We start from the raw sequence: 27,032 nt of genomic DNA on the forward strand, positions 1-27,032 counted from the left end.
TGTTGTTCACCTATCGTCAACCATATCTTTAACTGGAGTTCTCTACGTTCCATCTCTTACCTGCAATTTAATTTCTATTACCAAATTGACCAAGGATTTAAAGTGCACAGTCAAATTTACCCACGTTGATTGTATTTTTCAGGATTTGGCATCGGGGAGGACGATTGGCAGTGCTAGGGTCTCTAATGGTTTATATCAACTTTACACAGCCGCGGTTATGAAGACTCAAGACAGCACATTTGCAGCAACTAGCAATTTGAATAAGGCTCTTTTATGGCATTTTAGATTAGGGCATCCAAACTTTCAATATATGAAAAAGATGTACCCTTCTTTATTTAATGAGAATTCGAATTTTCCTTCATGTGATATATGTCAACTTGCAAAACAAACTCGGTCTCATTATCCCTTACAAATGCATGTTCCTTCTAAACCATTTGCCATTATCCACAGTGATGTGTGGGGACCTGCAACTGTTAAAAGCCTTACGGGTGCTCGTTGGTTTGTCACATTTATTGATGATCATACTCGAATGACATGGGTGTACCTATTAGCCAATAAATCTGAAGTCACATCCACCTTTAAAGTCTTTCACAAAATGATCCTTGCCCAATTTCAAACCCAAATCCTTACCCTTAGATCTGACAATGCACGTGATTATTTTAACTTGGACCTTTCAGCTTACCTAAAAGACCATGGCATCATCCACCAGAGCTCTTGTGTCAATACCCCACAACAAAACGGTGTATCTGAGAGAAAAAATCGCCATTTACTTGAAGTTGCTCGTAGCCTACTCTTTGCCTCAAATACATCCAAAAATTATTGGGGGAAGCTATTCTTACAGCCACTTACCTTATCAACCGCATGCATCTCGGGTATTACACTTCTCCTCACCTTACCAAACACTCCTCACTGCATTCCCTTCATTGACCTTAACCCCAAATCTCCCACCAAAAATTTTTGGTTGCACCGTGTTCATTCATAACTCTCAAGGTGGTAAATTGGATCCTCGGGCTCTTAAGGGCATCTTTCTTGGCTATTCCCCTACTCAGAAGGGGTATAAATGCTTCAGTCCAGCCACACATCGATTCTACATTACTAAAGATGTCACCTTTTTTGAACATCAGCCTTATTTTTCCCAAACCGCCATTCAGGGGGAGATCCCTAATTCCAAGGAATGGTTGTTTGTGACTAATACTCCAGAAAACTCTGCTTCAACAGCCCCTACACCGGTCTTAGGTGAATCTCAGGAAAATGACACTTCATCTAATGGCTTATCCTCTTCCGGCCCGCTCCAGAAACCGCCTGAACAGCAGCCCCTGCAAGTCTACACGCGACGGCCCAAATACAGAACAGCTTCTGAGATGCTTGAACATGTTGACAAACAGATTACCTTGGCTCCTGGTCCAACTGAAGAAACCATTAGTCCTGCACTTGACCAAACTGAATCCTTGCTGCCAAGTTCTGATGATGCTCTGCACATGCCAATTGCACTTCGTAAGGGGGTAAGGACATGTACAAGTCATTCCATCTGTAATTTTATATCCTATGCTAATCTTTCCTCCAGGATGCAGCATCTAGTCAAGAACATTGACAAGGAAACCATTCCTACATCCTACTTTGAGGCATCTAAGACTACTGAATGGTGTTCTGCTATCCAGGATGAATTGCATGCACTCAAAAAAAATGGCACTTGGGAGATAGTTACCTTACCACAAGGAAAATCAGTGGTTGGCTGTAAGTGGATTTTTACCATCAAATATAATGAAGATGGGAGTATTAATCGCCATAAAGCAAGACTTGTGGCCAAAGGATTCACTCAGACACAGGGCATTGATTACCAGGAAACCTTTGCTCCAGTAGCAAAATTTAATTCAATTAAAATTCTTTTGTCCATTGCTGCTTGCCTAGATTGGCCCCTTTGGCAAATGGATGTGAAGAATGCATTCTTAAATGGTGACTTAGAAGAAGAGGTTTACATGGAAATTCCCCAAGGAGTGGAAGATGGTCAAGGATCTCGAAAGGTATGTAGATTATTAAAATCCCTTTATGGTTTGAAGCAATCTCCAAGGGCTTGGTTTGATAAGTTTACTGCAGTTGTCAAAAATCAAGGGTACTCCCAATGTCAAACTGATCATACTATGTTTGTTAAAACTGCACCTCATCAGAAAATTACAATATTAATTGTCTATGTTGATGATATTGTGATTACTGGTAATTGGGAGGATGAGATAAAGCAATTAAAGGAGACGTTAGCTCACAAATTTGAGGTCAAGGACCTTGGAAAATTACGATATTTTCTTGGAATGGAAGTGGCAAGAACTAAGGAAGGAATTTCAGTTTCTCAAAGAAAATATACTCTTGATCTGCTGAATGAAACAGGGATGTTGGGATGTAAACCTTCTGATACACCAATGGAGGCGAACTACAAGATAGGACTCAAACAAGAATGTGCTTCGGTAGACACTGAGAGATATCAAAGACTAGTTGGAAAACTCATTTATTTAGCCCACACTAGGCCTGATATTAGTTTCCCTGTGAGTGTGGTCAGTCAATTTATGAACAGCCCAAATGAAGAGCACTTGGAAGCCGTCTACAGAATCCTACGATACTTAAAGATGACTCCTGGTAAAGGATTGTTCTTCAAGAAAAATTCCAGCCGTGATATTGTGATTTACACGGACGCTGATTGGGCAGGATCCATTATCGATCGAAGATCAACCACAGGCTATTGCTCATATGTGTGGGGAAATTTGGTCACTTGGAGGAGTAAAAAAACAGTCTGTGGTAGCCAGAAGCAGTGCTGAAGCCGAATACAGGGCATTGTCCTTAGGCACTTGTGAGGGAATGTGGATTTTAAGAGTCCTAAAGGAGCTACACCTCGAATACAAGGATCCTATGAAGATTTTCTGTGATAACATGGCCACCATTGGAATTGTCAATAATCCAATCCATCATGACCGTACCAAGCATGTTGAACTTGATAGAAATTTCATCAAGGAAAAAATTGATGCAAATATTATTGATCTAAGTCACATTTCCACAGGGTCCCAGATTGCTGATATCTTAACCAAGTCTTTATCAAGAATTAAATTTGAAGGACTAATTTCCAAGCTGGGAATGCTGGACATCTACCACCCAGCTTGAGGGGGAGTGTTGCAATCCCTAGTTTTCAGCATCTAGAATGTTTTATTTTTCCTCCTTAATCTTAGGAGTTTGTTTCGTTATTTGTTATTTAAATTCCTAGGATTAGTTTGTTTCTGATATTTTTCCTGTTTAGTTAAAATAGGATTCAGTTTTCTAGTTTTATCTCTTTCCCTGATTATAGGGATTTGTTGCACTGGAATATTTCTGGTGTCTATTTATTGTACGTTTTTTTCTTTTAGTTTTAATGGAAAAACTGGTTCCATCATTCAAACTTTCTATATATATGTGGAATTAATACTTCACTGTAACCGCAATACCGCTACCTGCTACACCGCTATACCATTTTCGGGGTCGGCCGCTACAGGCCGCTAACTGCTATTGACAACTATGATATATATATATATATATATATATATATATATATATATATATATATATATATATATATATTGTTAGAGATATATTAAACTATTAATGTAACCTCATTCACCAGCTTAAACTTTTGGGTTGAATTGATTCTTTTCATGGCATCAGAGCTGGAGTGACCAAGTGGTCACGAGTTCAATCCCCACCGCCCTCTATTTAATTAATAAGTCTTGTGGAGTTTGTTAGCACAGGTAGGTGGACCTGTGCATTGTCCACCCTTCAAGCCCAGTGGGCTCTCGTGTGAAGGGGTGTGTTAGAGAAATATAAAAAATATTAATGTAATCTCACCTAACAGCTTAATCTTTTGGGTTGAATTGGTTCTTTACATGGCATCAAAGCCTCGGTGTCACGGATTCGATCCTCACCGCCCCAATTTAAGTCTTGTGGAGTTTGTTAGCACAGGTAGGGGGCCTCTGTATTGTCCACTCTTCAAGCCTAATAGTCTCTCGGTTGAGGGGGAGTGTTAGAGTATAATATAAACCATTAAGAAGGCCCTCACCCAATGGCTTAAGCTTTTGGATTGAATTGGTTCTTTACATGGTATCAAAGTCTTGGTGTCACGGGTTCGATCCTCACTGCCCCCCATTTAGTTAATAATTAATTAAGTCTTGTGGAGTTTCTTAGCACGGGTAGGTGAGCTTGTGCATTGTCCACTCTTCAAACCCAATGGGCTCTCGTGTGGTGGCGTGTTAGAGATATACAAAACCATTAATGTACCCTCAACCAATAACTTAAACTTTTGGGTTGAATTGGTTATATATATATATATATATATATATATATGACCAAATAACATAACGATTGTCATGCACACTCTTAGGTACCCAAAAACCATATGTTCAAATCATTTTGCTTACGTAATTTCAATAAATAAAATGGCTTTTTTTTTTTTCTTCTGGCAGATTCAAATCAACAACCTGTTCATGTTTAAAATATGTACCTCATGTCTTTTGGTTTAGAAATAACCATGAAAATTTAAAGTAAATTAGAATGAACTATTTTGCAAAGGAAATTGGAGGCAAAACAGAAGGATCATTCACGGACCCTAATTTTTCTAAAGAGGAAACTGAGACTAGAAATTATTGTTGCATTTAGAGAGCAGCAATTGTGTGTGAGATAAACTGAAACTAAATAGAATAAAAATATGTAAAAGAAATTCATACAATCAGTACCTACAGTGGACGTGTTGTGAGCAGTAGAAGATGGCATGAGCCGTGGTTTCCAAAGAATGAGCGACAATGATGACAAGGAATGAGCAGCGGTGGTGCCGGAGAGTGAGTGGCAGTGGAAGAATGAGAGATGGAGATTGAGGGCTTTACGGTAGTTCGTTTGGCATGGGGAAGTTTGGATGATGATGCTTGTGGTTATCGCGCGAGTAAGGCAGCGAAGTTGTTTGGTGAAGTGCAGACGTCAAGACAATGGCGAAGCGAAGGATCAAGCCAGTCCTACAGTGGTTAGGGTTAAAAGAGGCAGTGTGTTGTGGTTAGCTTGTGGTTACAATAGAGGAGATGCTAAGGTGATGATGCAATGGGGCAAAATTTTTGGTAACGTGTTAGTGTTTAACCCATGGATAAGCCCCATCCCAACCCTTGTAATCCATGGGTTCTGTGGGTTAGGGCTAAAAACAGCCTCCATATAAAGTAGGCTGCTGATATAGGGGCCTAATACAGGGCTTTGGGAGATGTCATATGCGTTTTAATCCATGTTGACAGCTCTAATCTATGGCAATAGAATTTTACAATAATTACAATAAATTACAGAGAATATTATATGGTAGAGAATGTGAGATTTATATGGGATGAGACTAGGTTAGGATACCATCTCTTAAGGTGTATTCTAGAAAAAAAATGTAGAGGATCAGTCACTCAAGGAACTCATGCTGATTCACCAAGGCAGTTAGAAGGAGAATATTCTAAAAGGGAAATTAAGTTAGAGGCAAAGAAGGGGAGTCCCACGTGGAACACACAAACGATTAGTATAAATAGAAGAAGGAAAAGAATGGAAAGGCAGGGTGGGATTTGGGACTATTTTGGAACTTGGGAGAGATTCAGAGCACTCTTTAATTTGCTTTGGCTATGTTTCTTCATCATCTTTCATTTCTGTATCTTTCTATTCCTGTACTATTGTAATTTTTCCTTTCTTAAAAGACTATTGTAATGAGCTTGTTGGATCTGGTTTAGGATTCAACTTTTTTAATACCATTTCTGCGTACTTTGTTTTGGAATTGGGTTTTGGTACGTATCAGACTACTACAACACTTAATCAACAACTCATCAAGTTAATTGCGCCTAAATCCGTAAATATTTTCTAGGAAGTCCTCAATTGCAGATTGCAATTATCCACGAAAAGTAATAAATTAAACATGTGCTTGCTCAGAGTTTCATATTCTATTCGATTAGTATGCATTTGAATTAGCTTATTTTGTGTTCAAAATAGCTTATAATCAAAATATTACCAAGATACCTTATGAAAAGAAATTCTAAAACATATTATAAATGGACACTAATGAAGGAAGGACTATAACAAATAGAGTCATAGCTCTATGATCATATGTCATTGTTCACAGAAAGCATATTATAATATGTTTCAGAAATATATACCGGGAAGCCATACGTGAAAAAGTTGATACTAAAAGTCCGAAAAACAGCTCCTCTGAGTAAAACATTTGTGTGCCTCACGCCAGATCTGCACGTTTAATTAACACACTCAGAAGGATTGAAAGCCACATTTCAAATAAATAAGCAAAATTGTAACATAATATTGAAGAACTTCTAACAGCAATCGAGAATGTGATTCAACCAAATAATGAGTTGAACAATCCCCGTACGGATTATAGAATACTTAAAACAATAGAATCATATCTTGTAGTATATGATTCAGTGCACTAAGCTTAAGTTTACTACTAATGCGTATACAGTACAACAGATTTTGGCTAATTCCTCGCGAAGTGAATAAGATAGAATAATATATTGAACATTATTATAGTATATGAAAAGTATTTGACAATATCTTAATTGTATCTTAGAATAGTTTAGAGTATCTTAAATGATCTAGTTAAATATAAGGACCTGAGAGGCATATACTAAAATATATGTTTTCAATGACACAGCGGAGGCACTATTATGTAACTTAATTACAAAGAGATATGCATGATGCGAAACTTAGTCCCTCACACTAAACTACTCTATTTACAACAAATCTTAAGTTGTTGGGCTGAATTGGTTGTTAAACATTATATTAGAGCCTCTATGATTCAGTGGTTACGAGTTCGATCCTCGTCATCTCCTTATTCTATTAATAAAAAAATAATATTGTGAAGTCTTTAAGCACAAGTAGGTGAGCCTATGCACTACCCACCATTCAAGCCCAATGAGCTCTTATGTGAAGGGGCATGTTAGAGAAATTTAATATAAAATCATTAATGTGACCTTCACCGAACAATTTAAACTTTTGAGTTCAATTGATTCTTTACATATCTCTTAGTAAAAAATCTGTATTTCGTTATACTTCATGATGTATTTACTTATTTGATTAGGATTTGAAGTCTAATAAATAAGGATTAATGCTTTGTAGTTTGTAACACATCATAATACAACAAATCAATACCAATTTCAGGTTATTCACTCTTCATCTCTCTTTTCTTCCCCCTATCTTCCCTATAATTTCAACATGGTATGAGATTGGTGGCATCCTCCGTCACCTGTCCCATCATTATTTTGTTTTCAAGTTTCTTAATATCTAAAACTCTATTACAACAATGTGATTATCTCCATTATTCTTTTCTTCTCGTCTCTCTCAACAAACCCTAAACAATGTTAGAATAGTATGTTAAAGTAGTATAGCATATATAATAGAATAATCCCACATCTTGTATATGATAGATTAGTTTTTGTACTTGTTAATATATATATTCCTTGTGAGCTCGTATTAGACACACAATTATCCAATCTTAAGTTGGTATCACAACTCTTTATTCTGGGAACTTTCACTTCCGCCAAAACCCTAAGTCCGTTGCTTAGGTGTTCTCTCCTTCCTCTACGTCGTGCATCCTCCGGCTTGTTTCTGCAACTGTCAAACTTATTGTTCATCGCCGGTACTGTTCACGTGGTTACTGTTCATCCAAGGTAATGTTCACACCGATTACTGTTCACGTGCCAGAAACATTGTTCGCGTCGTCGGAGTACTGTTCATTGCTAGGAAGAAAGAAAAAAAAATGTTCCGGCGTCTTTTTTTTAGTCGTTCCAGAACAGAATTGCTCGGTTTGTCTCCTCCTTCCAAATCTACTCTTGGTTCTTCGTGGGTCTCTTGCTTGGCGCGTGTTTCTTTGTGTTTGGCTATCGGTTTGATTCTATTGGCTTTGTTCTACAAGTTTTTATTTCATTCATAATGGCAGAATCATCTCTTGTTCACACGAAGTATGAGGAGCGTTGTTACACGAAGTATCCTCACTTGCAACCCTCTCATGCTGAGAATATAGCTCAATCAGTTACTACTTCATCTGGTTCAGTCTCTCTTTCTCTCCTGCAGACTATGCAGCACTCCAGACTCTTCGCGTGAAGGCTTCTCCTCAGTCTCAACCTTATACTCCAGATACTGGTAATCGTGTTGCTTATGTTTCTCATTCTACATCACTTGATCCTTAAATATTTGACTCAGGTGCTACCGATCACCTCTCTGGTAATAAGCAACCTTTTACATGTCTTACTTATTCTGATTATTTACCTTCCTTTACTCTTGCTAATGGCACTAAAGCCCCTGTTCGTGGTATTGGACAAGCTCGTCCAACCTCTTTTTTGACCTTGACATCTGTGTATTACATTCCTGGCATCCCTTATAACTAAATTTCTGATAGTAAATTGATCCACTCCCTTACTTGCACTATTACCTTCTTTAACCATTATGTTTCTGTGCAGGATTCAGGTACGGGGAAGACCATTGGAGTAGGCCATGAGTCACGGGGTCTTTACTATTTGGTTGTGCCTCGTCTTTCAGTGGCCTGCTCTTTCATAGAATCTTCACAACTTATTCACAGTCGCCTCAGTCATCCAAGTCTTTCAAAATTGCAAAAGAAGGTTCCTCTTTTATTGGGCTTCAGTCTTTAGATTGTCTGTCATGTCAGCAAGGGAAGCACACACGCTCCTCCTTTGTCAATCGAGTCAATAAACAAGTCGATGCTCATTTCTCTCTTATTCATTCAGATATTTGGGGTTCAAGTCGTACTTTGTCTGTTTTAGGCTTTCGGTATTTTGTTACGTTTTTTTATGATTATTCTCGATGTACCTGGGTTTATTTAATGAAAAATCGTTCTAAGTTATTCTCCATTTATAAAAAGTTCTCTGCTGAGGTTCATACTCAATTTGGTACCTCTATTCGTATTTTATGTACTGATAATGTTAAGGAATATGTTTCCTTTAACTTTTCTAATTTCTTGGCCACATAAGATACTTTACACCAGACTACTTATCCTCACACTCCACAACAAAATGGGATGGTCGAACGTAAAAACAAACATCTCATTGAAACTGTCTGGACTCTTCTTATTCACATGCATGTTCCTCTACACTTCGGGGCAGATACAGTACACACCTCTTGTTTTCTCATCAACCGCATGCCTTCCTCTGTGCTTAACAATGACATTCCCCATAACCTATTGTTTCCAGATGCTCCTCTCTATCCTCTATCCCTACATGTCTTTGGTTATACTTGTTTTGTTCATGATCTCACTCCCGGTAAGAACAAGTTAACATCTAAAGCCTTTAAATGTATTTTTCTTGGTTATTCTCGTCTTCAAAAGGGTTATCGTTGTTATTCTCCTGATCTTAAGCGTTATATTGTTTCTACTTATGTCACTTTTCTTGATCAACAACCTTTCATTCTATCCCATCTCAGTTGTCACAGGTTGATCAGGTTCTTCTTGTACCTTATCTTGACTTGTCTTTACCAGCTGCAGGTGACTCAATCCCAGAGGAGCGACCTCTTGCTTCCATCCCTGAGGACCACCCTTTTCTCACCTATCAGCGTCGACAGACTGTGCCTCCTGTGGACTTGACCTTGGCTGACTCATCGCCTTCTCTTGTCAACTCTTCCTCTCCAGATCCTTCACCAGAGGCTCTGTCCATTGGCCAAACAAAAGGTATACGTACTACTCGTAACCCTTATCCTCTTTATACCTTTTTGAGCTATGATTGTCTTTCTATTCCTCATTTCACCTTTGTTTCTAGTCTTTCTTCTGTTTCGATTCCTAAGATCACAGGTGAAGCACTTTCCCATCTAGGGTGTCGTCAAGTGATGCTTGATGAAATGACTGCTCTTCATTCCAATGCCACTTGGGATCTTGTTCCTGCTCCTCCAGGGAAGTCTATTGTTGGTTGTCGGTGTATCTTTATTGTCAAGGTTGGACCAAATGGCCATGTTGACCGTCTCAAGACGTGCTTAGTCACCAAGGGCTTTACTCAGATTTTTGGCCTTGACTATAGTGACACGTCCTCTCCTGTCGCTAAGATGGCATCTGTCCACATGTTTCTTGCCCTCGCTACTATTCGTCACTGGCCACTCCTTCAACTGGACATTAAAAATGCTTTTCTTCATGGTGATTTACAGGAAGAGGTTTACATGATGCAACCACCTGGCTTTGTTGCTCAGGGGAAGTCTGGAATGGTGTGTAGAATTCGTATGTCCTTATATGGCCTCAAGCGTGGTTCAGCCGTTTCAATTCTATCGTTCAGGCTTTTGGCTTAATCCGTAGTGAGGTTGATCATTCTGTGTTTTATAGGTTCTCATCTCCTAATAAGTGCATCTATCTGTTAGTCTATGCCAATGACATCACTCTCACTGCAAGTGATCAAGCTGGGATTGACCAATTAAAACAATATTTGTTCGTTCAATTTCAAACAAAAGATCTTGGTAAGCTTCCTTACTTCTTAGGGATTGAGGTGGCACAATCTAGATAGGGCATTTCCATTTGTCAAAGGAAATATGCCTTAAATATCTTAGAGGAGACTAGTATGTTGGGGTGTAAGGCAATTGATATACACATGGATCATAATATCAACTTATTGTCCGGACAGGGGGAGCCATTATCTGATCCTAGACGTTATCGGAGGTTGATTGGCAATTATCTCACTGTGACTAGGCCAGACATCTCTTTTGTTGTTAGTGTGGCTAGTCAGCTCCTTGACTCCCCTTGTGATTCTCATTAGGATGCTGCTGTGAGGATCCTCTTGTACATTAAAAGAGCACCAAGGAAAAGCTTATTATATTCAGATCAGGGACATACAAAAATTTGTGGTTATTCAGATGCCGATAGGGTAGGATCACCTTCGGATAGACGGTCTACTTCAGGTTATTGTGTCGTCTTTGGAGGAAATTTGATTTCTTGGAAGAGTAATAAACAAACTGTTGTTGCCCGATCCAGTGCAGAGGCCGAGTATCATGCAATGGGAACTACCACCTGCGAACTAATCTGATTAAAGCAGTTGATTCGGGAGCTCCATCTTTGTGAATAGAAACAGCCCACGACACCCATTTGTAACAATCAAGTTGCGCTTCATATATCATCTAATCCTATTTTTCATGAGAGAACCAAGCATATAGAGATCGATTGTCACTTCATTCGAGAAAAGATTCAGTCAGGAGAAATCAAAACGGCATTTGTCAACTCCAAGGATCAATTTGCGGATGTCTTCATTAAAACTCTTATAGGTACTCGGGTTGAATACATTTGTAACAAGTCAGGTGCTCACAATATATACGCACCAGCTTGAGGGGGAGTGTTAGAATAGTATGTTAAAGTAGTATAGTGTATATAATAGAATAGTCCCACATCGTGCATACGATAGATTAGTTTTTGTACTTGTTAATATATTGTGTGCTCGTATTAGACACACAATTATCCAATCTTAAGTAACATGTTTGTGCGGACTGCCCAGCGGCAAATATTTCCAAAATTGTTGTGCCCACAGCACATAGGTCATTTTCTCCTCTTCGCATCCCAACATCGCCTAGAAGTCCTGCCTTGCTGTTAACTTTTCTGGCGATTGAGAAATTTTCTAACCAAATCCACAAACCATCGGATCTGACAGACTTCGTTCAGGTTGTACAGATCCTGTAGGCTTGTCGTCATTTGCCACCTGATCTAGGAGACACTTTTCTATTGTCGTTAGCCTTTATTATTGATCCACCAACTTCCATTGCTGGACACTAAGTGCCTTCTCGCCATCAACCTTCATTCATGATCCACCAACCTTCATTGTTGGACCCTAATTTCTTTCACCGCACAATTCTGCAACCAGTCTTCATTGCTAGGCCCTGAGTAACTTCATTACACAATTTTTCAATCAGCCTTCATTGTTGAACCCTAAGTTCTTTCAATGCACAGTTTTGCATGAAGCCTTCATTATTGGACTTCAAGCTTACTAGCATTTATTGTTGGACAACCCTAAGTGCCTTCATTACATGGTTCTGCAAACAGTCTTCATTGTTTGACTTGGAGCTTATGGGTGTGGCTGTGACACCCTAACTTGTCGGAATAGGACACAGACCACAAACAGGTTGCCTCCCAAAGCCCCGTACAATTTGTAACAAGCTTAGAGCATAGTAAAATTTAGCTTGAGGTGAAGTGTTAGAATAAATGAAGAATACCTCATAATATCTTGATTGTAAGCTAGAATAGTTAAGAGTATCTTACATAATCTCTTAGGAATAGTTTCCTTATTTCTTTATATTTCATGATTTATTTTCTTATTTAATTGGGGATTTGGAGTCTAATATTAATATATATAGGGACTAGTGATTTGTAATTTGTATCACATCATAACACATCAAATCAACACCAATTTCATGTTATTCTTTCTTCTCTTACTTCCTTGTCTAAATTCATATAATTTCAACAAAATTTATAAGTAACTGAAAATATCATGGAAAGGTATGACACAAATCAAATCAGAAAAGTAGATTTTCGTTTGATTACCTTGATTCACGGATGAAAAACGAATGATTAGAGGGAAGAAGTTGCTCAGTCAAGCTACAATCTGTCCTGGAAATAATAAAACCCATCTCCTCCAAATCAGATTTGATGAAAGACAGCTGCATCACAAGAAAGAAAGGAATAATTATAAGACAAAATAGCGTAAGACACAAGAAAAGCCAAGTGCAAAAGTGAACATATAAATAATGACGGAAAAAGAACTTAATGGTCATATATCATTTTATTTTGTATAAAATAGATATTTTGTTGTTCTCCATGTTGAAAGAAAAATGGATATCTTTTAGAAGCACCGTTCCTATTGTACTGGATGACAGTTGTTTCATTTGATGAAAGAAGTGATATGATGTCCTGTTGTCTACCAAAACAATAAAAGAGAGTAATCATGTGAGCAAAACTTGCCAATCTCTTAAAGAAACCCCTTTAATATGGCTATTAGCTGACCACCTTAAAAAGTCTGAACCACAAATATTTGCAGTTGGACAATGTAACTAAATATAAATGGCTACTGTTGAATAATGAGTTAAACGAGAGACATGTGATGCAATCCGCGTGTCTGAACAGTACAGCAGAGATTCTATTACATAGACAGACTATAACAATTACTCGTTAAAAAAATACAATGTGGGACTTCATCCCTCATAACTAAGTAACCTATTACAATATTTACACGCTTTTCAACTTCTGCTAGTCTAAGAATCAGAAAAACACATAACACAAACATTAGGACAAAGGGTGGGTATTCAAACCTGCAGAAAATCATTTGTACTAATCATGTTCAGAACTGCAGTCCAAATGAAATTCAACTTAGAAGGAACCTCAAACTTCCGTAGGGGGTTAGTGTGAAGGAGGCTGTTTCTTTTAGAGAATGAATGAGGAACCAGAAATAGGATTGACAAGAATACACTCCAGAGAATTCTAGAATCAAAATCCTACCATCCAGAAATCACAAAAAGGCGGGTAGAGTCAAGCAAACCAAGGCATTCCAGTTTCAAAACTAACCTAGCCTTGTCATTGAAAGCCATATGCTTTGAGCAACCCAGAACCTTACACCATAAAAGATCTATAAAGTACTAGTATTCCCTACCTTCAAACAAAGTTAACGTTTAGCTTTGGAGGAGGATGTATCTATACAGGCACCTCATCTGCACAGAGGTTTCCCCTCAATTCTTATACATTTGGCAGGAAATAAAGCATACTTGACAAATCACAAGATAATTCCAATATTTCTTAAGTTCTCTACAATCTCACCCCAATCAATTTGAGCATCAAACTAGACCAATTATCAATATCCCCAAATCCAAACCATATGCCTATATCCAATTAAATGAACCCAATGCTGCTCATGAATCATATACCAATAGTCCGTAAATTACCAAAAATACTCCTAAAAAATAGAGATCCATTCAGTCTTTACGCACAGTAATCTTTGAGTTCCATTTACATGAAGGCTAGGCTAGTGATGTTTCAAAATGTATGATAAGCAACTACACCATGTTCAAAAAATTTGGCTACTGTTAGCAAATCTTCAGATTTCATGTTGAGTCTATTAAATTTGTCCAAATGAAAATTGTATCAGTTTTGTTAGAATGTATACATATTAAGTAGTGTTAGTTCCACATCATGTAAATAGGGCCCAAACTCATATCTTATTATTATAAATTCAACCCTCGTGTGGTTGTTCTAGACACACAATTTCCTCAACCTTAAGTTGGTATCAGATCTCATGGTCTAAAAAACCCTGCTTCCGCAAAACCTTAAGCTTTTGCAAAACCCTAATTCCTTCTTGAGCATCTTACCAACAAGTCGTCGCCGCCGAGCATCCTACTAGCAGATCGCCATTAACCCTTGACTCGCTCCACCAACAATAGCGACCATCTGATCACTGTACGGGCAAACCTAGCCGCCATTCCCACCGCTGAAGACCACACAATCAAAATCTTCTTCTAGCGACCACGTCTATCTAGGTCTTATCAGCAGCCCCCTTCCTCGCACTCACAAGCTAGAGAAAGATTCTACCACAACGCACTTTTGCGCGTCCACACATCACTTCCTTCTGTTCTTTCATAAACAAGGCCACAACCGCCTCCTCATTCCAGATTCATCCAGCTCCGGCCGTGGGTCCACCATTTAAGGCATCCACTTTCTTTTTTTGTACTTTTTCACCCTTTTTTTCCATTTTGCAGGTCCGTTTTAACCCATCTTCCCAAATTTGTAACCCATTACAATAGGAGACCACAAACTTCTCTCACACAAAAGTGGTTGTGGTCGTAGAAGAACTCGTTCTTTTTATCATAAATATGGACATATTGAGCAACATAATAGGGAGAAACATCATAAACCTACCTTTGTTGCTCTTGCTCGCACAGAGCCAACATCCTTTGCTCTCACTGTGGTTATTCCATGTGCAAACTGTGATGTTTTTCTTCATTCTAAGGCCTCATCACGAAACAGTAATCCTATTGTTTGCATCTCTCAATAATCTCCTAGATCGTGAATAATTGACTCTGGTGCTTCCAATCATCTTTGTGGTAATAAAGATCTTAACTATTTAGACAATTTACCTCTGGTCACTCTTGTGGGTAACACCAAGACAAACGTTCCCAAATTTGGACAAGCACAACCATGTCCCTCTTTACCTTTAACCTCGATTCTTTATGCTCCTGGTTGCCCCTTTAACCTAATATTTGTCAGTCAACTCATTCGTTCTCTTCAATGTTCCATTATCTATAATGCAAAATTTATTCTTGTGAAGGATCCGAGTACGGGGAGGATGACTGGAGTTGGTAGTGAGACGTGCGGCCTTTACCATCTTCTTGTGCCTAGTTCCATGTACCATGATAGATTCTCCTAACCCCATTCACACTCGTCTTAGACATCCACGTCTATCCAAACTCCAAAAGACGGTCCCTCATTTGTCTCGTTTACATTCTTTGAATTGTGAGTCATGTCAATAAGGAAAACACACGCATTCTTCCTTTGCTAATCGTGACAACAAAAGGTCATAGGTTCCCTTCTCTCTTGTTCATTTAGATATTAGGGTGTCCAAGTCGAGTCAGGTCCAATATGGGATTCCAATATTTTGTGACCTTTATTAATGATTACTCTCACTGCACCTGGGTTTCTAAATTGTTCACCATTTATCAAAAGTTATGTACTGAAGTTCGTATCCAATTGGAACCAATATTCGTGTTTTGGGTAGTGACAATGCGCGAGAATATATGGCCTCTGATTTGCAAGGATTCTTGACTAAACAAGGTACCTTATATCGGACTACTTGTTCTCGTACTCCGAAACAAAATGGCGTAGCTGAACACAGAAACCGACACCTAGTTGAAATAGCCAGAACTCTACTTATGCATATTAATGTTCCTCTTCACTATGGGGGGATGATATTCTTATATCATGTTATCTTATAAATAGCATACCTTCCTCTGTGTTAGACAATGAAGTTTCTCATCATATGTTGGTCCCTGATGCTCCTGTATATTTGATGCCTCCTCTTGTTTTCAGTTGCATGTGTTTTGTTCACAATCTCACTCCAAGGACAGACAAACTCACAGCTAAAGCCTTCAAGTGCCTCTTTCTTGGTTATTCATGTCTATAGAAAGAATATCGTTGCTACTCTCTGAACCTCTGACATTATACCTTTTTTGATCAACTACCTTTCTCTTCTTCAGCCACACAGGGCTCTAAGGTTGACATTATCCATCTCATTCCTTTTTTTGATTCTTTGTCCACAGGTGTGTTTGGTTCTCTGGCTATGCCCTCAACCACACACAGGTGCCAGCCCCACCTTAGAAGATGTTCATGTTGACTCGTTGTCTCCACTAATCACTCCCTTTACCCCGGCTCTTGTGTCAAATAGTCTACCCATTGTCCTCCATAAAGATACTCGTTCAACTCGCAATCCTTATTACTTTTATGCTTTTTTGAGTTATGATCGACTTTCTTTACAACATTTTACATTTGCTTCGAGTATTTCTTTTGTCTCTATTCCTAAGTTCACATGTGAAGCACTTTCTGTTGAGATATATAGTCCCACATTGTTTGTATGTGCAACTAATGTGGAGTTTATAAGACCTTGGGCACTCCCACCCTTTGAGCTAGCTTTTGGGGTGGTGTATCCCAAGATTCTTTACGTGGTATCAGAGCCTCGCCGCTCCCCACTTTCTCTTGTGGTGTTCCTTAGCACAGGTAGGCTGGGCCTGTTGCATTGTCCACGCTTCAAGCCCAAAGGGCTCTCGTGTGAGGAGGCGTGTTGAGATATATAGTCCCACATTGGTTGTATGTGCAACTAATGTGGAGTTTATAAGGCCTTGGGCACTCCCACCCTTTGAACTAGCTTTTGGGGTGGTGTATCCCAAGGTTCTTAACATGGTATCAGAGCCTCGCCACCCCCCACTTTCTCTTGTGGAGTTTCTTAGCACAGGTAGACTGGACCTGTTGCATTGTCCACTCTTCAAGCCCAATGGACTCTCGTGTGAGGGGGCGTGTTGAGATATATAATCCCACATTGGTTGTATGTGCAACTAATATGGAGTTTATAAGACCTTGGGCACTCCCACCCTTTGAGCTAGCTTTTGGGGTGGTGTATCTCAAGATTCTTTACACTTTCACATCCAGGTTGGCCTCAAGAGATGATTGCTGAAATGACTGCTCTACATTCAAATAACACATTGGATCTTGTTTCTACTTCTCCAGGGAAATCTGTTATTGGATGTTGTTGGTGTTCACTGCTAAAGTCAGTCTAGAAGACACTACTGATCACCTCAAATCCTGCATAGTGGCCAAGGGATACACTCAAATTTTCAGACTTGCTTATGCAGATACCTTATCTCCTATTGCCAAGATGGGCTCCGTACACATATTTCTTGCCCTTGATGTCGTTCATTACAAACCCATTTTTCACCTCGATATTAAAAATGCTTTCTTATATGGTGATTTACAAGAAGTTTACATGGAGCAACCATCTAGATTTGTTACTCAAGGGGAGTCAGGTTGGTGTGCAAACTTCGCAATTCCTTATATGGCTTAAAGCAATCACCCCGAGCTTGGTTTAGCCATTTCAATTCAGTTGTTCAAGCTTTGGCTTAGCTAGTAGCAAAGTTAATTACTCTGTTTTCTATTGATATACTTCTCTTAATCAGTGCATTTATCTCCAGGTCTATTTAGACGACATTCATCACTGGCAACGATCGAGTTCGTATTGAACAATTGAAACAGTACTTGTTTAATCAATTTCAGACCAAACATCTTGGCAAACTTTAATATTTCTTAGGCATTGAGGTGGCACAATCTAGACACCGCATCTCAATTTTTCTCCATATTTTAGAGGAAGTATTCCTTGGATATTCTAGAGGAAATTGGCATGTTAGGGTGCAAACCTATCGATACACTCATGGATCCTAATGTCAAGCTTCTACTTGGACTGGTCAAAAAAAGTTGAATTATCTTAATGCAATAAGACCAATTATTTCTTTCGTAGTTAGTGTGACCAGTCAATTTCTTTATTCTCTTTGTGATTTTCATAGGGACGCAATTGTCAGGATTCTCTAATACATCAAAGAAGCACTAGGAAAAGCTTATTATATAAATATAAGGGGCATGTTGTTGTTTGTGGCCACTCATATTGCTGATTGGGCAGGCTTTCCTTCTTATAGGCATTCCACCTTAGGCTATTGTATTGTGTCCTACTTGGGGGAAATTTTATTTCTTGAAAGAAAGAGTAAGACGAAAACTGTGATAGTCAAATTAAGTGCAGAAGCTCAGTATCAAGCAATGGGAACTGCAGCCTACGAGTTTATCTAGTTAAAGCAATTGATCAAATAACTAAGTCTCTACGAACAACGACCAATGAAATTGATTTGTGACAATTAGGCAGCGTTGCACATATCTTCAAATCCGGTCTTTCATAAGAGGATTAAGCATATCAAAATTGATTGTCATTTTATTCGAGAGAAAATTCAGTCAGGAAAAATCGAGACAGCATACGTTAATTTCAATGATCATGTAAAGAATCAATTCAACCCAAAAGCTTAAGTTGTTGGGTGAGACTACATTAATGGTTTTATATATCTCAACAGATCAGCTTGCAGATATTTTCACTGAGGCTCTTAGAGGTCATCAAGCTGACTATATTTGTAACGAGTTTGGAGCCGACGATATATACGCATCAGCTCGAAGGAAAGTGTTAAAGTGTATGTGTGTGTGTTAGTTAGTCCAACGTCAAGTAAATACAATCATTATTAGTTAGTCCAACCCCATATCTCTTGTTATTATAAATACAATCATTGTGTGGTAAACTAGTCGTTCTAGACACACAATTTCCTCAACCTTAAGTAGCTTCATGTTGGGATGCAATTCAAGAATTTTTTATGATATTCGCACATCCAAACCACATCCACTACTATTACATACCTAAGCCTCCCTTAATGCAATGTCCCAATCACAAGAAATTCCCTAGTTGGAAATATTGAATTTGCATTACAAGTAACATGTCCCATCTGCACCTTATCATCTCCACCAGTTTTAATTAGTTAAAGTGAGGAATCAAATGGAACCAAAAAACCTTAACAGTCATCAAAAGCCAACAATGCGCAAAATAAGAAATATAAGACCACAAAAGTAGAAAAGTTGCATAAGAAATCTCAATTACATACACAATTTTTCAATCTTTGGCCCATTCTACATTTTAGGCTTACTAGTGGACTTGCATTACCTAAATATTAAAATGTGAAAGCACGTAATGTACTTAACTAGTCTTTTCCAACTATATTCAGTATGAAACAAAAATTTATAAAACAAATACATACCATTATATAGTAAAATATGAGCGAAAAGCTGGAACAAATTTTGGGCAACTCAGAATTCGCAGATATTTTGTAAAGACCAATTAAATCCGCCATCCATTGAATCATACTTGGAAGTTCCACAGGAAGTTGATACATGTAAAGCAGAAACATATTAAAACCTGCATACAGTTGAAGAAGCCTCCACCACCTTTAGAACCACATACACATAAACCCAAAGAACACCAAAAGAATGTCAAATAACACCCGAGGATATGATGAAAGACGGAAAGAGCATAAAGGAAACATCTATAAAAAAACACCTGAAAAGCCCAAGAAAGTTGCTTGTTAAAGACCAATCCACTAGACCAACACAGCTACCAATGAAAAAAGGTAGTGAGGCCCAAGAAGGACGGCTAATTCCAACAACTAGCTGAATAGCAGGCAACAACAAGAGAGACGCCACCCGAAGATGAGAACCTTCAATACACAAACAGATAAAAGAATGACATTAGTTGCATCAAGCTGGAGGTGTCAGAACAAAACAATGACAGCTGTAAATAAACACACTGTTGAGAAAATAGAATAAGGGTTAAAAGGGTACAGAGAAACATAAGGAATAGATATATAATGAAAAGCTAATAAACAGTGTACAAAATAATGGCCCAACTCTTAAATAGCTAATTTTGTATCCACGATTATGTATTGATAATACAACTGCATAATGACACTAAATGATAAACTATTGTGGAGAAAAGCTTTGGAATCACATGATTTTTGTTTAGCTAAAAGTAAAGATAGTATAAGGAGCGCAAGTTCAACAGGATTTGCACTAGCAGTGGCTTGGAGGTGAAAATTAGAGATCATACCATACCACAACTCACATAATTTAAGTATCTTGGATCTATAATAGAAAATGATGGAGGAATAACGGGAGATGTAAATCATATGATTCAAATTGGGTGGATGAAATGGACGAATGCTTCTCGCATTATTTGTGATCAAAAGATGCCTCTCAACCTTAAAAGAAAATTTTATTACAAAGCCATATGACTAGTCATGCTTTATGGTAATGAATTTACCATAGTAAAATGCCAACAAGAGCATAAACTAAGTGTTGCAAAGTTAAGAATGTTGCCTTGCATGAGTGCTCATCATACAAGAAAGAATAAGGAATGGATGTGTTAGAGAGAAAGTATGAGTCACACCTATTGAGGAAAGTAAAATAGCACCTAAGATGGTTTGGCCATGTAAAAAGAAGACCAATAGAAGCCTCGATAAGGATAGTTGATCAAATAAATAATAGCCCAATAATCCAAGGTAGAGGAAGATTGAGGAAAACACTTAGAGAAACTATTAAAAAGGATCTAGATGTAAATGGTCTCTTTGAAGACTTCTTTTTTATAGAGCATTTGAGAACCTAGTTTACTGTATATAAATATATGACTTGCACCCACATTGGATACAGTTTACTCTTAGTTCAATAGTAGCACGAGCTCTCTAAATTTGTCTTCTTTTTCTTTCTTCATTTTTACCCTCTTTCACCAACCAGAGAGAGAAAAAAAATAGCAGTAACAACATGACATAGGTCACAAACCAGGTTGAAGTCAGCTGCCACTATGGCTGTCAGTTGATTACTCAAACAACCAGTGAGTGCCTGCATTAATAGACCAGTTTTACAATAGAGGGCTGATGGGACCTTTGATGACTGGCAATGGAGCTTGGTCGTTAGTTTTAGTTGCATATAGCACATTTTCAAAGGCATTCATGCTGCATGTGATGCTCTAAGATTGCAGCTGGTTGGTGGCCAACATTTTTTACCTAATCAAGTGGGTTAGAGTCAAACAAATCAGGAGGTCCAATTTCAATTTAACACCCATTAGGATCAGAAACAAATCAATTGTGGTGCTAGCTAATGGGCATAAGTAGAAAGTAATGTGTCTTGACTAACAATTATAGATTTTGACCTAGTGATAAGCACTTCATGTTAATAACAATTTTCTTTCTTTTGATAGCTTCTCATCATTGGCCCTTACATCAGCTTTATGTTAATAATGATTTTCTTCATGGTAATTAAAAGACAGTTTATATGGAGCAACCATCTAGCTTTATTGCTCAGAGTTTGGGTGTGTTTGCCGCCTAAAACGCTCTTTGTATAGATTAAAACAATATCTTTCTTTTACCAAAAAAAAAAAAAACAATATCTTTAGGCTTGTTTGGAAGGCTGAGCAAAGTAGCTATTGACTTTGGCATGAAAATGAGCAATTATGATCATTTTAGGCCCGTTTGGATAGCTTTTTTCCCTTCAAAAGATGCTTTTTTTCAAGAAAAAAAGCATTTCTCGCTTTTAATTCGTTTGGATGTTTGCTTTTAAAAAAACAGAAGTCACACAAAAAGCCAAAAACTTACTTTTTCCATAAGCTAAAAATTTTAACTTCTAAGAAAAGCAAAAGTCAAAAGCCAAATATTTTTTTTTAAAACTAAATATTTTTATAAAAATATAAATAGCTTTAACTTTTATAAAAAGCACTTCTAAAATAAGAAAGAGATAAAAGTTACTTTTTTTAGAAGCCCAAACAAACAGGCTCTTTGTCTTTTATTGGCACTCTTATGGAGGGTTTGTTCTCATTATAGTGATAACTGCACGTGACACCTATGACCTTTTGTAACTCGAGCTTCCTTCAAACCGAATTTCAGACAAAAGACTTGGGAACCCTAAATTACTTCTTGGAATTGGAGTGAGTAGAAGCACAAAAGGCATTATCCTCTCTCAACAAAAATATGCCCTTGATCTTCTCTCTAATGTTGGTAAGTTAGGGATTAGGGCTTGTGATACTATAATGATTCCAAATATGAAGTTTACCACAAATGATGGAGAATTATTATTAGATCCGAAGAGATGTAGGAAGTTGGTTTGCAAACTGAACTAACTTATTGTGACATGTTCTCTTTAGTAAGTGTAGTTAGTTCATATCATCCCCCTAAAGATTCTCATTTCTCATTAGAATGTGATGGAACCTAATATTACTAAACTGAAATAGATGAAAACATAAATGGAGACAAGCTCCCTACAGAGATAAACTGCAGAAAGATACACCTAAAGACCTCAACTCGCCCCTCAAAGCCAACATACCTAGGCTCCAAGATTTCCCTAGAGATCCCCAATATTCCCACTAACCAATACCCAATTCATGCATACCTCACTACACACACTCCTCTCCTTTTATACTAACTCTCAAAATATTCTAGAACAATTTCCTAACTAATCAACTCAGGCCCATCAATACTCCCCCTCCAAAATTCATCTTGTCCTCAAGGAGAAGAGAAAGGGCAGATAATGTGAGAGAAATTTTCACTTGGGTCCCATTGTTTAAAGCTTTTTGAACCCATTGTCAATTTCAGCTCTTCTGCAACGTATACTGCCAATAAGTGGTGCAAAGTTTTTGAATTTAGGATTCCTGAATTGGACCTGCCGATCTTGAGTTGGACTTTTTGATTCACAAGGTTGATTTTATTAGACACCCTGATGAAATTCCTTTTCTGCCCTCCTGTCACATTAATACTTCTTGGACCATTTGTGTTAATTCCATATTGCCCAGCACTTCCTAACAAGCCCAGCCCAATACTTACCCTATCTATTGGCCTATATTTCAAAATTATTTGGGGCCTTGCTGTAGAAAATGGTCACATGTGCGTGATAACTCTCCTCCACAAACGATCTACCAGAACATTTGCTTCCACCCTCATTTCGCTTTGCTGCTTTCTCCTCCGATGTAAGTCAAAGAATCCTGCTCCATGTCGTTCGCCAATGTACGTCTCTTTTATTGCACCACCGCGCAAAAACTAGGTTGCAGTCCCACGATCTTTGGTGTTTTGTACGTTGTTGCCCTTCGTTTTGGCAAACGGGTTGCACCGTCGTCGATCCACCGGCGTGCCTGTCACTGCTGTTGTCGCTCTCCACTAACCCTCCTTGCATAGCTCCTCCCTCTTCGTTTCTTTCTTCCTCGGCCGCCTCTTGTCCTTTTTTTTCTTCTTCATCTTCTCTTTCTTCATTTTCTGCAGCGTCTTCTTCTTTTGCTTCTTTCACTGATTCTTCTTCACCTTCTTTTCCTTTTTCCTCTGATTCTTCGTCTTTTTCTTCTTCTTCTTTTCTACGTTCAAGCTGCTTGCGACTACTTTTTTTCTTCTTTTTTGTCTTCTCCAGTTTCTTCTGCACCGCCAACTTCGTCAGATGCTTCTTCACTGTGTCGATCTACTTCTTCAGCCTCTTCTTCGATTTATTTTTTTCTTCTTTTTTCTCAGGTTTTGCTTTACCCTCTTTTTCTTTTTCTTCTTTCTTTTGAGCTTCTCGCTTCTCTCACCAAGTATCTATGATCTTTATCATCTTCTAAAACAACTCAATAACCTCTGATGTGCTTGCCTTCCCCAACTCTTTGACATTCATTCTGATTAGTGACATTTTTTTTTTTAGATCAAAATCAAAGAGCACTCCCAAGATTGTAGTGCTTTGATACCATGGAACCTAATTTTATAAAACTGAAAAAGATGAAAATATAAATGGAGCCAAGCTCCTTACAAAGATAAAATAGTGAAAATAAACCCCAAAGACCTCAACTCCCCCTTAAAGCCAATATACCTAGACTCCAAGAGATCCCTAGAGATCCTCACAAATTTCCCACTAACCAATTACTCAATTCATGCATCTTTCACTACACACTCACTCTCTTTTATTCCCTCCTCTAGGAATATTCTAGAAGTTTTCCCAACAAACTAACTAATCTTTGATCTCTTTCAGCACATAGGCCCATCAATACTCCCCCTTCAAAACTCACCTTGTCCTCAAGGTGAAGTGAAAGGGCAGATAATGTAAGAGGAATTTCCACCTGGATCCCATTGTTTAAAGCCTCTTAATCCCATAATCAGCCGAAAAGGATTTGGCCCTGTGTCACCCTCACCAACTTACTTATGGTCCTGAGCAAATTCTAATGGAATTGCATTTTCTCCATCAACCATTGCAAAAAATGACATTTCTTCTCCCTCTAAAAATTCCTCAACAATGACACAACAACTTGCTGAACCGAAATCACCCTTCACCAGTTTTGAATCAATAGCTTCATATACTTCTTCCAGTGTCATGGCAACAGTAACTCCTTTTCCAACAGCCAGTCCATTTGCGTTGATACCAATCGATGCTCCTTGTTCTTGAATATGTTGCTTTGCAGCAGATGGGTCTATAAACGTTGTGTACCATTTAATTCTCTCAAATTCACCTGGGTAGTAAGCCTTTTCATTGTTTCTCACCATCACCATATGCTTGCACGTGCTGTCCACAGCAATCAGCCATCTCTGCTGCCGTCAGCCGTAGGTAATTAGCGCCACGCCTGTCAGTAGCTCCGCCATTCGTCGCGAGGGTTCCTAGTATGGATCATTTGCTTTCCTTATTTGCAAATGTGTGCCCTAAGTTCTCGTTAGTTCCATTGGGCTGCATCTGCACTCCATTAGTTCTGATAAGGTTATTTTGATTGGGCCCTCTATTGTTATTTAGCCCATTTAGCAACCTAGTTCCCCCACCATTATTTTCCCCACTCAGGTTACTGGACTGATTGGGCCCTCTGTTATTTAGCCTATTACGCACTCCAAAACTTACACCCCTAATTCCCTCTACGCTTGGATTGCTGGTCAAGGTTATGAGAGTTACCCGTGTGTGATGACCTGACCCGAGTCCAGTAATAACAAATCCCCCATGGCCCAAGCTAGTAATCGTCTTCCCCATTATCGATTTCTTTTCTTCGCCCCCTTGCGTAACTCTACTTTGCTTTCTTTTCCCCTTTCTTCTTCTATATCTTCTGCATTTTTATTATTTTTCCCCTTGTCCCTTTTCTCAGGTTCTGCTACATCTATTTCCTCTTTTTCTTCTTCTGTCTACTAATTCGCTAATTTCGTCTTTGTTTCCTCCTTCCCCTTCTTCTGTTCTGTCTTCTTCGGCTTCTTCCTCTATTTCTTCTTTCTTTTTTTGTTTTTCTGCAACTTCCTCTTCTATTGCATCATCTTCTTCTACCGTTTTTCCTATTTCTTTTTCGTTGGCTAATGCTTCTTCTTTCTCGCTTCTCGCTTTTAGTTCTTCTGCAAAACACGGATCAATGTTGCCTATTAACGTTCGAATGGTTTCCTGAAGTTGACAAAAAGAGTATCAACTCCATCCATTCTTTCTTCCAAACAATCAAAGCTCCTCTCGACCTTATCAATCGGTATTCCATTTTTTTTTCCAGATCTAGACCAGAAACACTCCCAGAATTGTAGTGCTTTGATACCAAATTGATGGAACCTAATATTATTAAACTGAAATAGAAGAAAACATAAATGGAGACAAGCTTCTTACAGAAATAAAATGCATAAAGATACACCTAAAGACCTCAACTCCCCCTCAAAACCAACATACCTAGGCTCCAAAAGTTCCCTAGAGATCCCCAATTTTCCCACTAACCAATACTCATTTCATGCATACCTCACTACACACACTCCTCTCCTTTTATACTAACTCTTAGAATATTCTAGAACAATTTCCTAACTAACTAACTAATTAACTCAAGCACATCATAATGCAGTGTAACATCTTTTGAGGTATCTAAAAGGGGCTCTAAGACATTCGATTCTTTATAAAGACCATGGCCATTGCATATTGGAAGGCTACTCTAATATAGCTAGGGTTGGGTGTCTTGTAGGTCAAAAATCAACATCTAATTATTGCGTATTCCTCAGAGGAAATTTAATTTCTTGGAAGAGCAAGAAGCAAAACTTAATAGCAAGGTCTAACCTCCTCTGAATTACTATAACAGTATCACTTGATGGGATTAGGTTCAAGACGGCTTCACCTATGCAGTTGTGGTGAGACAACAAGGTTTCCGTTCACATTGCATCAAACCTGGTTTTTCATGAAAATACAAAACAAATAGAAGCTGACTACCACTATATTTGACAAAAGACCTTGCAGGTACTTATACCCACAAGATATGTTAGGACTAAGGAACAGATTGCCAACATCCTCTAGAAAGCACTTAATATAAGTAAGGTTAACTAAATTAGTAACAAGTTGGGCACAATTATAACCTATAACCCAACTTGAGGGGGTGTTAAGAGTAGTGTATTAAGCACAAGTTTAATGTGATTGAAGGTATTTATGTCCTTTTCACTATCTTGTATTACACTATACTACTAGCCTACTTTTTTTCTTTCGTACAATAAAAGGGCATAGCCCCAAGAAACAGAAAAGGCGAAAAATAAAGAAACAATACTACAAAATCAGTCAGGAGCTCACACAAGATTCCTGGCAAAATAATCTCCCAAATCAGCCAGCATCAATTTCTGTAATTCTTTATAAGGAGAAGATAAATAGAAAGTACCCCAAGGGTAGGCTAAAGCTTCTTTAGTAAGCCAATCAGCACATCTATTTTTTTCTCTCTTGGGGAAGGTAAGCTCAATCCTCCCATTCTTAACTAACCGAGCTCGGATCCTAACTAGCAAAGACAATTCTCAAGCATCATTACCAACAGTAGTAAGCAAATTGATAGCTTGAGAGGAATCTGATACAGACCAACAACAATCAACAGTAAATCAACTCAAATCAGAAAACGAAACACAGCTCTATGAAAGAAATACGTCCATATCTGTATTATAACTGAAAATGATAG

The 27,032-nt window shown here is 38.3% G+C and overlaps 1 protein-coding gene across 3 annotated transcripts in view; it reads right to left on the reverse strand.

Annotated features, from left to right (window-relative positions):
* Positions 1-27,032, reverse strand: part of LOC133300687 (piezo-type mechanosensitive ion channel homolog) — a 71,399-nt gene that overhangs the window by 34,732 nt on the left and 9,635 nt on the right. For all 3 annotated transcript variants that reach the window (XM_061500258.1, XM_061500257.1, XM_061500259.1), the window contains 4 exons: positions 19,668-19,824; positions 19,369-19,555; positions 12,539-12,654; positions 6,171-6,255 (listed from right to left, as the gene is read on the reverse strand). In XM_061500258.1, coding sequence (XP_061356242.1) covers positions 6,171-6,255; positions 12,539-12,654; positions 19,369-19,555; positions 19,668-19,824 — 545 coding nt within the window. The remainder of the gene's footprint in view (positions 1-6,170; positions 6,256-12,538; positions 12,655-19,368; positions 19,556-19,667; positions 19,825-27,032) is intronic.

This window comes from Gastrolobium bilobum, unplaced genomic scaffold (assembly GCF_033153095.1).
Source record: "Gastrolobium bilobum isolate Gb01-03AN ecotype WA unplaced genomic scaffold, APGP_CSIRO_Gbil_v1 utg5539, whole genome shotgun sequence".
Classification (NCBI taxonomy): Eukaryota; Viridiplantae; Streptophyta; class Magnoliopsida; order Fabales; family Fabaceae; genus Gastrolobium; species Gastrolobium bilobum.